Genomic DNA, 12,939 nt, shown 5'->3' on the forward strand with positions numbered 1-12,939 from the left:
ATCGTATTAAGATTGCAAAGATTCTTTCCCTAGACAGATATTGCTAGAAGGATTTCGCCAGTAATTAGGAAACATGAACAATTAGTTAATCTGTAGTAAAACTTCAACCACACCAACGCGTGCAGATCGCCATCGCCGGCGCGATCACGGCTCGATCAAAGGCCAATGACAGGTCGCATGAACTGTCATAGGTCGCGCGACCTGTCATTGGCCTGTGATGTGATGCACGCGTTGGTGTAGTTGAAGCATAAGAAAGTGGCAAGAACGTACTTGTTTGAGTGTTTTCTATGAGAACCATGGAATAGATCCACGTAAATCAAGCCTTACACCCAACAATTTACTTGCGGAAGCAACACAGCAAGCTCAAGAAGAATCTGTATATCTTTGCCTTAGTTGTCGGCTTGGCTCTAGTCGGCGAGTCGGTCGGCACCCTCTGATAGCGCGGTTGGTGCATCGGGATGACTAGCTCCAGCACATCGTCCTCCTCATCTTCTTCAGAAGCAGTGAGTTCCACTTCCAGGATAGGAGGTGAAGCGCTGCGCCGAGGCTCGGCGAAAGTCGGCTGCCGGACCGTAGGAGGCATGCGGAGACCTATCGGCCAGTCCACGTCGAAAGGGTCGAGATGACCGTCCTCGATGCCTTTCTGCAATCAGCAAAGACCGGTAATATGAGTACCTACTGTAATTTGTTCAAGGGTTCTTTGAAATAAAACGTTTTGAGACGGACGTAAGTTATAAGGCTTGGTATTTCAATCGGCTAAACGTGACTTACGAAGAAAAGACTTTTTTTTTCGAACTCATTGTACTCGGAATTCATAGGAAAAGACTTTCTGTACTATAAAAGACAAATTTATTCACTGACTGATCTATCAAAATTTCTTTCCAAAATCTACCCCCTAGCCACGGAGATGACGCGGAAGTACAAAGTTCAATGTGTGTGTGTGTGTGTGTGATTATAATAGGCATTCGCAAATAATCTTAAAAGAGAAAGACATCTCACCAAGTTCGCTCTGTAAGCTCTGTTAACAAATTAACTACCTACATAATACCTACATAAAAAAATGTGTCAATACATACAGCTAGACCGTGCCCAGTGTTGTTCCTCTGTTCTTTGTATCGCTGGCACCAGCCCTTGCCGTCACGGGGAAGCGCAGCAAGATCTAGCTGTAAAAGTAAAGACATAGAGTAAATAAAAAGCTAACTGCTTAATTAGGAAAACAAAAGAAGCCCATTTCCTTCGAAAGCATTAGCTTTTTTAAAGATAGACAGATGGAGTTAGCATTCTACGCCTGTATCGTTTGGACTGCTGATGTAAGTAACGCAAATTTTCCAGCTCAGAGCTCATTCCTACTTGTCGGGGTTGGACTCGGATTTTAATCGGTTGTTCCAGCATTTTATACAAAGACTAGAAATGTCAGGTTTTTTGTCAGCCCTCATTGCCCGGAAAAATAGTGTACAGTGATCACCAACCAGCTTCGAACGGGCCGACAGCCGATTATAAGTGTGACCAGAGGCGCCGACACCCCATTAAGATCTCTCAATATAATCACTTTATTTTTCTAGCCTCACTCGTCGCTCTATTTTGATGAACACCTAGCGAAGCTTAGCTTACACTATAATAGTTACAAAACAAACGAGATATGAGCAAAAACTCGCTGTGCAAGCTTCAGGAATTTCTGAGAATCAAGATCATAGTCGTACATTAGCGATGAACCTCTCTTCAAAGCGCTGCACAGAAGCTGCCTGCTGCTGTGACTCAGCGTTGTCGCTGTCGATGCCGCTGTCGTCCGGTTCTGGGTACAGCGGAAGAAGCATTTCGTCGAAATTGCCTGCCAGAGCCATCTTGGACTTCTTCTCAGCTGGAGATGTCCCCTGGAGAACAAAATTAAATCAGCATTTCAGAATTTTTAACATTTTTTCGCCATAATTTTGGTTGAAAACAAGTATTACTAAAAAGTTCATGTTAAAAGCGTAATTTATATTTGGGGAAGTGTAAGTCATCTTGGACTTGAAATCTGGTTAGAATTTACATTATTGTACCGTAAGATTAACAATACAAACGTAGAGAACAAAGACAATAACAATCGATTTATTTGGTCCCTAATGGCTAATTTGGTGTTCAAATTATATGTCACCAAACATCAGTTATCAAAACATCTAATGAAAAGCAGTAATAGTGTACTGAAAAGTGCATTCTTAGAAAACAAAATGCAATTTTCCGTATCTACGCGTAATTTTTCCGTCGACTCACCTGGGAGGAATCGGAAGCTGACTACCCAGCCAATCGGTTACACTATTTTATCGATCCTTGCTATGACGCAACGCAAAATGTAATGATTCATCTCGTATTAACAGCCGATAAAGCTGCAATCGTCCTGCCCGGGGAATATGACCTTGCAATGCCTACATCGATTCTTATAAAAAACGGATCAAACGCCGAAAATCTACCTCAAATGACCAAGAACTTACCTTAAATCAGCAGGAATTCCACTCTGAATATCTTAAAACAAGATTTCTTGGCACAAAATCTAGTAAAAACACCGAATGCAACCAGCAGGTAACAAAACACAGTGACGAATTCACTCCTTGCAAGTCTGGAGGAGGGCGGCCCGCCCCCGTTGCCATGGAAACGCCGCCCTGCGCGCGCACTGCTACGGGTCGCTAGAACCTGTCAAATTTATTTACGAAACTGTCAAACTTTTCTTGGGACGAGTTTTGATTTTTAGGGATATATTATTTTTTACGAAAGGTAATGTGGTTGAAGTAATTTACATGCAGTAATGGCTCCGAAAAAGGTGAGTTGCGTACATTTAAATAAAAACTACATTAGGCGAAGTACACACTCATAAATAGTCAGAAATTAATTGATGGAGATCCTCATACAAGACATGAAACTATTTTACACAAAAATATTACATACAACATCCCATAATACGTTGATAACCTACCTAAACATACTAAATATATAAAAATACACATACTTTTTTGTCTTATAACATTTCCTATCATATTGATCAAACAACCAACTTGCTATGCGCTAGGCACTCTTCAGTAATATGTAACTCATATTGATTGTTATGTAATGTAATCTCAGATGTAACAGTTCATTTCGTCATACTTGGAGCTTTGATCCCGGGATCCCGAGTTTTAAATCCCAGGCATATTCAAGTCTCGAAAACTTTCAGAATAAATTGGAAAAATATTAGTTATAAGTACAACTTTCCCTCATAAAAGTAGCAAGAAGGCGCTAGAGGTAGGCCGCCACCAACCGGACATTGTCGAAATCATTGGGGGAGGCATGTTCAGCGGTGGACGTCCTATGGCTGAAATGATGATGATGATGATGATGAAGTACTGCTTCAACTTTCTTATTGCTGACATGTCCAATTTTGGGTCTGTTTTTGAAGTTAGTCAAATACGTGCAGTTTGTGAAAGTACAGTCAATGAAAATAACATCAACTTCCTGAAAAAACTCATATTATCCTGAAACGTTACTTATTCCATTTATTATGGTTACAATACTCGAGTTAGCTTATTAAGGATACATACACAAAAGCTAGGTACACTGAGCACGAAAATTCCATTGTACCTATGTATCTATATCTCTGTTACCATCGTTTTAATTTCATAGTCAAAGATAAGGTATGTTAATAAGGTTTGACTAATATACATAAAGTTATTGGTACCCTTGACAAATTGTTGCCAATCCACATACATCAAGATGGTTTGCTTTGTTTAAACCCGAAACTACCTTTGTACCTATCTTACAGTTACATAATACTTCACTAAATACACTGATAGTTTAAGACTTTTATGATCTATTTATCATTATTCACCTATTATTTTTACTATTTGAGATTTATTTTACATAAGGTGAACATTATAGCGTACATAGCGTAAGTATTTTCATAAACACTCTACATTTCTGATACTAACCATTTCATTTTTGTGAAATACTTCTCTCAACCTTTTATATGACTTCAAAGGTGCATTGTATACTCGTATGTATTCTAGCAGGTACATAGAATACCTTCACTTTACCCACAATGTACATACTAGACAAAACACAAGTAGCACAATATTAAACCAACCGCACTAATTTTACATACAAGCATTATGTATTTTGATCTATTTATTCAAAAATACTTCATAAAATATATATTTTGTTCTTCTATTCTTATCGAAAAGTAAATTATTGAAACTTTTATCGAAATTTTCAACCTTTGTTCATACAGTACATGACTCTACTTGTCCCGTACATTAGGTTTAACATTATGAAAACAATGAAGTATAAAATCACAATGAAATGTTTATAAAAAGGTAAACAATTTAAGAATTGACACAAACAAAACCAGAGACTAAACAATTTGCTACCTGATCTAGATGCCCAACCTGCCAGGGTTGAGCAAGCCGGTAAAACTGCCAGAGCTCTGGCGAAAAAAGTCGGAGAAAAGCCTAGGATCGCTTCTAAAGAGGCTCAGAGTGAGTACAGTCCCTAGGACTGGGCATGTTTGCTCTATGTAAATATCACTTGTGTTGTCTGTCCTTGTCTGACATTTGCTGTGTGTCCGTCCTGCGTCCAATGTTCGGCTATTGGCACAAACATTTGCGTCTAGTTTTCGATATCACAAACATTGATTCCAGCATTTTCGTCAGGTCAAAACGAATCATAGAGTAAGTAAGTAAAAGACAAAATATTTTTATGCTTGTTTCGTCGCATATTTACCGTTTTGTATATTTACAATCTCGTCGTTTTTGTACATAAATGTGTGTGTATCACAGACTTCTCATTATTAAATACGTATAAAATGTGTACGTCAATGCACGCTGTGACCTTATGTAAAACTTATCGCTACGACATCTTATGCCTTTTCTATTTTCGATTTTAAGACGTTGATTCCATAAACACGCCAATCCAGCCTAAAACATTATATTTTCGTATGGAATACCTACGCGCTTTATAAATTGCAATATTATTCAAATAATTCGTTTTAAAACCTTTTATACGAAACATTTTCATTTCACATTTGACTTCGTGCCTACATTTCTAGTAAAAACAATACCTACTTAGATTTATTTATGTGATATGGCCTTTTCAGCAATATTTTCAAGGCTTTTTTCTTATAACATAGACAGTGGAGTCGAATGTAGGCCCTTATTATGATACGAACTCAAAACTAGATACAAGTCTGCAATGAGTTTCTTTTCCATACCAATTACTCGTACTTACAGACTCTAATCAATTCTTGAGAGTGGTGTGTGAATCTACATTAATTTTATGTCGTTTCATGAAACAAACGCTAGAGTGCGTAGTCAATTGTAATGTGTGTGTACGTTTAACACTTAAATTACATAATTTAAAAACGAACCTTTATGACACTGCATGTGAACCACCTCACAACGGACCATTCTTCCAAACAATCTCAATACAACTACTTGAATACAAGCAACAACAGGAAAACCGACGTCACGATTACGACGTCATAACTAAATACACAGCATGAAACGGAAATGAAATTCTCATTTCCTATAACTGTTATCAATAACGCAATGGCAATCAAGGCTTTTATAACGAAGCTGTATGCATCGAACGAACAAAGTCACGCTACAAGGCATGTTTATTGACAGAAGAAACGAAAGTGATACGACATGACAAACAAACAAATTACCAGAAAATATACCTATAATCATACTGACTAACGTCTCTATATTTCAAGTTTTATTCAATTTAAAGTTTTGTTTCATCGAACACGCCATAATAATTTAATACATTTTCACAAGAAAACAGATGAAAATGGAGACAATCTTCCAATACGTTTTTCATCATCTCATGTGGATCATAACAAGACAAATAGCCAAATACAAAGTACAAAATACCGTACAGATAAGTTAATATTACATCTTGTTGTTTGTATCTTAAATGTAAAACTTTATGAACTGTATAAAATGCTTGTTAGATAATAAAGAAGAAGAAAAGGAAGCCATGGTGGCTGATTCCAACCTTCGTGCGACCGCTGCCTCTACGTAGAAAATACTACCCGGTATTGTGGGATTAGGGCTTGGAATCCGATTAATAACTTATCCTAATATTTAAAGTACACAAAGATTAGTTTTATGATTTCAAGATGAAATATCATACATGACATAAATTGTAACCACAGTCCGCTAGCCTAGCGGCACCTCTTGAAAACCAGTGTCAGAGTGATCCCATGACTATACTCTGACACAACTAAAGTTTAGCGGGGATTTATAGGCAAATCGGTTTCTAAGCCCTTTTAAAATCAATCTTTGGCATAAAATCATAAAAGTCATATTAGTTTATCGCAAGAATAAGCAGCAAAAATTTTAGTCGCAAATGATTTGTTCTTATCTAGCACGTGGAAAAATGAAAAATCGTATATAAAACTTAAAATAATACTTGTACATTATTATAGTAATCAAACTAATGTAATCGATAAATAGTCTAGTCAATAATAAAAGAGCGCATTTATTTTGCACTAACATTCAAGAATTATGTTACTTACTCACCGCAATTTTTATCGTCGAACCATAACTTTTAACTCCAAATGCAAATCACCAAAACTGTTTTTCATATCGTCAGTAAATTGCGTCACAACTTTTATGAAGGAAATCTCGAATCCTCGAACAATCTAGAATCGTTGGGTTGCCAAAAATAACGAAAAGCATACAAATTAGCTTACCGCACTTAACTCTTGCGACTCCATATTTAGAACGTCGCATGTTAGGTCACAGTATCGCGAGCTCTGACGAACATCGAAGATTATATGCCACTGACTGTATCAAAGTACTGTGGGTAGGTATATTATAATATGCATATTTAATATTTAGACAATAAATATATTATTGTTTTAACGCGCTTCGGAAACGACAAGCGCCAACGGAAAAATCGACTGTACTGATCTTAGAACTGCGGAATTTGAACTTTAGATGTAACGTTAATTGTGAAGATTGAATGACTGAAGTGCTACGAATGAATATTGTTTTGAAAGCAAGGAGCTAAGACCATTCAAAGGAAAAAAATATCTAAAAGAATAAAACAGTAACTCCAAAGATCCAAGCTCCAGAGACAATGGAACATAAGAAAGCAAAAAATGTAGAGCGGTAGACTTGAGTTTGCAACTGGAGTAACCATCTTCCATCTAGCTTAAATCTTAATATTTTTACATAATTAAACAAAATTAATTATTAAAACTTTAACGGACATGTTTGCAGTTAAGAAAATGGCATCTTTTTGCTTACCTTTGCTATAAACTTTATATATTAGAAACATGACGTGGTAGATCTTGGTCACTCACGAAAAGACTACGCAAACGTAGTCTAAAAAAAAAGGAAAAAAAAGTCATCTCCTGCATCAATCTCGGTCTTTCAGTGACCATCCAACTTTCGCAAGGCTTGTGGTCCCGTTTAGGGTTCAATAACAACTGCAAGGGACGCGGGCGCGGGCGTGTCGCCGGGTTCCGTACTAGCTCACGCCAGCCACGGCCGGGGACTAATTAGAATTTGGCGACACGCCCCGCGGTACCATAATTTTCTAACTTTGCACTGTCAGCAAAATAAGGAATTGCTAATTTCGAATTAGAATTTTGATTGATAACTATAAAGGCTAAATTGCTGAAAAGTTTTCGCGTTGCATGACTTTATGGCTTTTACCCAGACGCCTTATGACCGGGTTCCCTACGTTTTATCGAAAGTCGTTTCATCGAAGGTCGTTTCATCGAAGCCGTTTCATCGATTGGTCATAATCTCGAACGTACGAAATATCGAATGCCGTATCATCGAATGGTCACATTATCGAATGGTCGAATCATCGAATGTCTTAGGCTGAGTTGCACCACCTAATTTTAACCGTAACTTTGACGATAACCGGTGGTTTTTGTATGGAATTTGACTCATTTTTGACGTTTGTCAAAGTTAAAGTAAGATGGTGCAACCCAGCCTTAGTGTCGAAAGGTTGTTTATTCAAATACTAGATGAAAACCCGGCTTCGCTCGGGTGCAATTTGACTCATGATACACAATTCTAGGTGCAAAATGTAGAGATGTTTCTGTAGTCATCGGTTCTCAAAAAATATTAAATATAGATTCATATAGCTTCGTTAGTTGTGTTCAATAAATATGGTAAATACAAACTGCAAATGTTTTTACACAAATTATTTTTATTTTAAATCAACATTCAAAATAAACTAAGACAAATTAACAAAACAATCAAATTCAATCGTTAATATAGGTTATGTAAATAACTCTTATTAATAGTCAGAAACGGGATCAGATAAGAAAATACTATTTTCATCAATATCTGGCTCCGGAAGTCCGAAATCTGTTAGTCTCTTTCCGTGGAGTTTTAATGTTTCATCAATTTCTTGTAAAGCCAACTGTTTGGATTATTTATATTTCAGGGCGGGATCTTGTAAAGTTTTCGATAAAATGTGATGCAAATTTTTCCCAAAGAGCATTAGGATCAGTTACTTCACAAAACACGCAAATTAACGCAAACAGCTGTCGTAATTGCCGAGGAAGTTTCAAACCAATTGCTTCATCCAAACACCTTTCCCATTCTTGATCGTCAAAAAGTAGCCCCCTTGCTTGAGCAGCTTCTCGAAATGATGTGTAAATAATATTTTCATATTAATAAGTTCTAACATCTCTGAAGCAAGTCGGCCCTTTGACGTGAAGAAGTAATAGCCGGAGATAATATCGTTTCCGATCAGAAAAGGAATAATTATACATCCTTGCAATTACTTTATCAGCCGCTGACTGAGATATTCGTGGTTGCCACTGTCCATGGATAAATCTGAAATGTGTCGGAATTTCAGTGTAAAGATATTGTCGAACACTTTCATCTGTTCTGTTAGGTTCAAAAAATGCTAATAATATTTCTGGAATTGGCTTTAAGACTGTCTGGGTCTATGTATACCTTCCCATTATGACAACAATTTTCAAAATGATTTTTAATTTTTTCACCTAAAAAATTAAGTGCTTGACATTGAACACATTCATAAATCATAGAACCAACTGAATGTACTGATACTTGAATGGTGTTATTTCAAAAAGTGCTTAGTCCTGGGGGGCTGATATTCTGTACTAAACCTGCTTGAATATTTACGTTTTTTCGGGGGTCTGCCCGCCATTTGATATGTTTTCTTTCTCTTCTTCTTCTAAAGAAATAAAATCACTGCTGACTGACAGCAGCTGTTTTTCCTTGTTGTTCGAAGAAGCATCATCACTGCTGACTGACAGTAGCTGTTTTTTCTTGTTGTCCGAAGAAGCATCATCAATCATCAATGAATCCTCGATTAGCGTCAACTCTTCGTTATCAACCTTAAAAGAGAAATATATTTATGAATAGCTAATTTAAAGCTTTAATTTAAAGTTTTAATTTAAATTTTTAATGCTATATTGTGTTACTCTTATTAAACAAATTTAATAAGATGTGATGAAAAAATACACCACATGCAGGAATTGAACCTACATCCTGGCTACCTAAGTAAACTCCGACAAACTTTACTTCGACATTACGTTACTCCGACATTTCTGAATATCGACATGACTTTACTTCGACACTACACTACTCCGACAAAGGATATTCGCCTTTGTCTAAGTAGTGTAGTGTCGAAGTAAAGTCATGTCGATATTCAGTAGTGTCGGAGTAACGTAATGTCGAAGTAACGTTTGTCGGAGTTCAGTTTTTGAGCCCTACATCCTCGACTTCTCCGTTGTCGCGCTCCATCTGAGCTAACTGAGTTTAATAAGAGAAATATATTTTATTTTTAGACAAATATTCAAATAATAATAAGTATTGTGAATGTAAGTAGGTGTAGGTATATCCTCCCACCTCTATATTTATTTATACCTCTGTGAAAGATAAATAAAGTTTATTTATTATTATTATTATTTTACTTTACTCAGTGACCTACACTATTAACTTACCTGAAAGTCATCAAATAAATCTTGTGAAGCAGCAGAAGCAGCTTTTTGCTTTTTAGGAAAAAGGTTTGATAGTGCCCGAGCCTTGTTTATTCTTAACTGCCTAATTGTTTCTAAGCCACAACACTCGCAATAATTGAAATTATCTGCAAAAATATATTACACAATTATTTATAATAAGAACCAGCCGAGCTCAAGTGGAACTTGCGCATGAAGGAGTCTATTCGGTTATCAGAAAAAACGGTGCAAAAATCGTGTCTATTTCTGTATTTATGTTGATAACAACTCAACACAGGCTATGCATGTGGTCATTTATTATTATTTTTCGGGTTAAATAAAAAAAATATTAAGCCGCTTACCGAGTATAATGTTGTCGCATTCCACACATCGACTGCACATTTGCATTTGTTTGCAGTTTCTTACAAATATTTTACCATTACAAAAATTGCATGTCACTGGAATTTATCACTGTGCGAAACTAAATGACATTGACATTTGAACTTCAACTTATAAGGTTATGGCTAATATTCTTTTTTTGTGGTTGAATCGGCCAATACCAGGTTTAAAGAAAAAACACATAACAAAGAGTATATTATCATCAAGATTATAAAAATCGCGAAACGCACTGATTTCCATTTATTTATGGATCGATGACAACCCAGCTTTTGGCGTTGATCGCATAGTGAGTGGATGGTGAACTACTAAAGATGGCGACAGCGGTTTGTTTGTCAATGCCATCGGAATTTAACGAAATTCTTCATTATCCGAATTTTGCGGATATATTTTATGTTGTCGACTCAAAATCGTTATTTTTTTATGCTTTGTTATTCATATAAGGTTTCGATCCAGTCTACCGTACCCCTTGACGAAATTATTAATATAGATGGCAATATGGAAGGTGACGTTAGGCTGACTTGCACCATCTTACTTTAACTGTGACAAACGTCAAAAATTTATCAAACTCTATACATAAAACACCGGTTATCGTCATAGATACGGTCAAAGTTAGGTAGTGCAACTCAGCCTAAGTTAGTTTAAACCCAGATTTTTTTCCGTAACATAAAATATCCAACTATCAAGTTTAATGACATGTGGTTAAGTATTAAGTTAAGTATCAAGAAAATGCGTTTTCAAACCACCAAAATAGTAAAAGGGCGGTAAAGTGATTTAAATTTAGAACGTCAAAGTTGGATTTCGCCGTAATGGATGTTTTTTTAAATTGAAGGGTACAGGGGCAAAACAAGGAATATCCCTAAAATTCAAAAGTATATTTTTGATGGCAATATTTTCGATTTCCCGCGTATTTTTATTTGAAATTATACAAAAAGCGTAAAAACAAGTAATAGTCATATGTATTTATATTAGTAGTTTATAATTTCAAGTGAAGTGACACATAAGAATATTTTAAACTATAAAAAATTTAAATGTTCATTACGTAACTTTTTGTTTTTGTGACATTTCTTGTTTTGCCCCTGTACCCTTAAATTTAGCTTGTACTAAGGCAATAAGGTAAAGGCGTGAGTGCATCATACAGCCAGGTCTGGTGGCCGTCGTGGCCGAACGCTATTGTGTTATTCAATAGCTATTTTCACTTTATATTTTTTTATATCGATGTCATGATTAACTCCCTTACTATTAAAAAGTTACACACTCGTTGAACAGTAGTTTAAAGTGACATTTCCATATTAAACGTCACTTTAAACAAGTGTTCAGCGAATTACTAACTTTATTAGTAAGTAGGTAACTCTTTAATATACAACCTTTCGACGCTAAGATATTCGATGAATCGACCATTCGATAATGTGACCATTCGATGATACGGCATTCGATATTTCGTACGTTCGAGATTATGAGCAATCGATGAAACGGCTTCGATGAAACGACCTTCGATGAAACGACTTTCGATAAAACGTAGGGAACCCCCTTATGACCATCGGTACAACTTTAACGAAACTTCAGGCAATTAAAATAAATACATTGCTAATGCTATGTTATGTTATGCTAATAATTGTTACAAGCTTGTTAATTTCCGCGTTTACTTTTAAAAATTAAGATATTATAAATTGCCATTCATTGGTGTTTTATGGAATTATTTTGGAACATCAAGTAATATTATTATGTTCACACATATTTTCGTAACCAATATCACACATATTTTTTTTATTTTCTCCGAAAAGCAGTGCTAAATACTTAGATAAATGATAATTATTTAAAATATAACAATTTATGCAAAACCGTTGTAGTAATTCTAAAAAGTGTTATTAAAAATAGTTTCACACGCAAACAACTGTTCTGCCGGTCGTTACTTAGAACATTAGCAACTATTCCTACCATGCAATGCAGATAATAACTTGATTAGAACTGTGTAGCATTACGCCAGCTGATAGTCATACTAGCGCATTTTGTCGTTCCCCTTCATGGAAGCTTCACAATACCCGCAAAAACTGTTATCTCTCACAAAATGTCCAAAACTGAAGCTCTTGAAAATATCGAAGAAAAGGAAGAAAACCTAAGCACCTCTCAAGAGAGCGTAGACGACTTTTATTCCGACGAAGACTCTGACGTGAGTACGTTACTTTACCGACAATACAATCCAAGGTTTGACAGAAATAATCAAAAGGTATAAAGATAGCATCCAGAATGTTCAGCACGCAATATTTTCTAATCGTCTGTTTACGCTTAACTAAAAGTGCCTCGAATTATATTTACAGTCGAGTTACATGATCGTGACCAATAAAGACTTAACAGTATGCAAATGTAACGAAATATTTACTCGTAAATCTTCGTACACAAAATGATAGAAAACTGAGCAGTTCTGAACCCGCCCCCGACGGAAGCTTTCGTGCCTGCGTACTGGAATTTTGTTTCATAAAACTAGACGGACTTTACTTCGTAAAAATGCTGAAGGCTATGATAAAACGCGCCCTCAACCAAGACGACCCAAAAGTGCTTCTGAAGAAAACGATAATGTGTATTGATGTATGTAATCTGAAATT

At 36.1% G+C, this 12,939-nt stretch overlaps 2 protein-coding genes across 5 annotated transcripts; both read right to left on the minus strand.

The window, feature by feature from the left end:
- Positions 1–230: 230 nt before the first annotated feature.
- On the minus strand, positions 231–6,897 carry LOC135079700 (uncharacterized). Of its 3 annotated transcripts, none has more exons than XM_063974310.1 (4): positions 6,701–6,897; positions 1,701–1,871; positions 1,077–1,163; positions 231–643 (listed from the first exon to the last, which is right to left on the minus strand). In XM_063974310.1, the coding sequence occupies exons 1-4, from the start codon at positions 6,722–6,724 to the stop codon at positions 338–340; spliced, it is 588 nt and encodes a 195-aa protein (XP_063830380.1). In that variant the 5' UTR covers positions 6,725–6,897; the 3' UTR covers positions 231–337. The 3 variants fall into 3 exon arrangements, with proteins under 3 accessions (XP_063830380.1, XP_063830382.1, XP_063830381.1); XM_063974312.1 differs by lacking the exon at positions 6,701–6,897 and adding an exon at positions 6,528–6,655; XM_063974311.1 differs by lacking the exon at positions 6,701–6,897 and adding an exon at positions 2,469–2,593.
- A 1,262-nt stretch (positions 6,898–8,159) lies between these two features.
- Positions 8,160–10,533, minus strand: LOC135079697 (uncharacterized). 2 transcript variants are annotated; one of them, XM_063974308.1, is made up of 4 exons: positions 10,303–10,533; positions 9,947–10,089; positions 9,123–9,337; positions 8,160–8,810 (listed from the first exon to the last, which is right to left on the minus strand). In XM_063974308.1, exons 1-4 carry the CDS (start codon positions 10,346–10,348, stop codon positions 8,645–8,647), a joined length of 570 nt encoding a protein of 189 aa, XP_063830378.1. In that variant the 5' UTR covers positions 10,349–10,533; the 3' UTR covers positions 8,160–8,644. The 2 variants fall into 2 exon arrangements, with proteins under 2 accessions (XP_063830378.1, XP_063830379.1); XM_063974309.1 differs by having other exon boundaries at positions 9,107–9,337.
- Between the last annotated feature and the right edge of the window lie 2,406 nt (positions 10,534–12,939).

The sequence above is a fragment of the Ostrinia nubilalis genome, chromosome 17, assembly GCF_963855985.1.
Source record: "Ostrinia nubilalis chromosome 17, ilOstNubi1.1, whole genome shotgun sequence".
Classification (NCBI taxonomy): Eukaryota; Metazoa; Arthropoda; class Insecta; order Lepidoptera; family Crambidae; genus Ostrinia; species Ostrinia nubilalis.

Bases quoted from the DNA above. Each gene is read 5' to 3' on its own strand.
- LOC135079697 (XM_063974308.1), bottom strand. From the start codon at position 10,348: ATGCAAATGTGCAGTCGATGTGTGGAATGCGACAACATTATACTCG. The intron at 10,090-10,302 runs GTAAGCGGCTTA...ATATTTTTGCAG, and splicing joins ATGCGACAACATTATACTCG to ATAATTTCAATTATTGCGAG. The intron at 8,811-9,122 runs GTAAATATTCAA...GACACATTTCAG, and splicing joins GGGCAGACCCCCGAAAAAAC to ATTTATCCATGGACAGTGGC.
- LOC135079700 (XM_063974310.1), bottom strand. From the start codon at position 6,724: ATGGAGTCGCAAGAGTTAAGTGCG. The intron at 1,164-1,700 runs GTACGACTATGA...TTACTTTTACAG, and splicing joins AAGAGAGGTTCATCGCTAAT to CTAGATCTTGCTGCGCTTCC. The intron at 644-1,076 runs GTATGTATTGAC...TGCTGATTGCAG, and splicing joins ACACTGGGCACGGTCTAGCT to AAAGGCATCGAGGACGGTCA.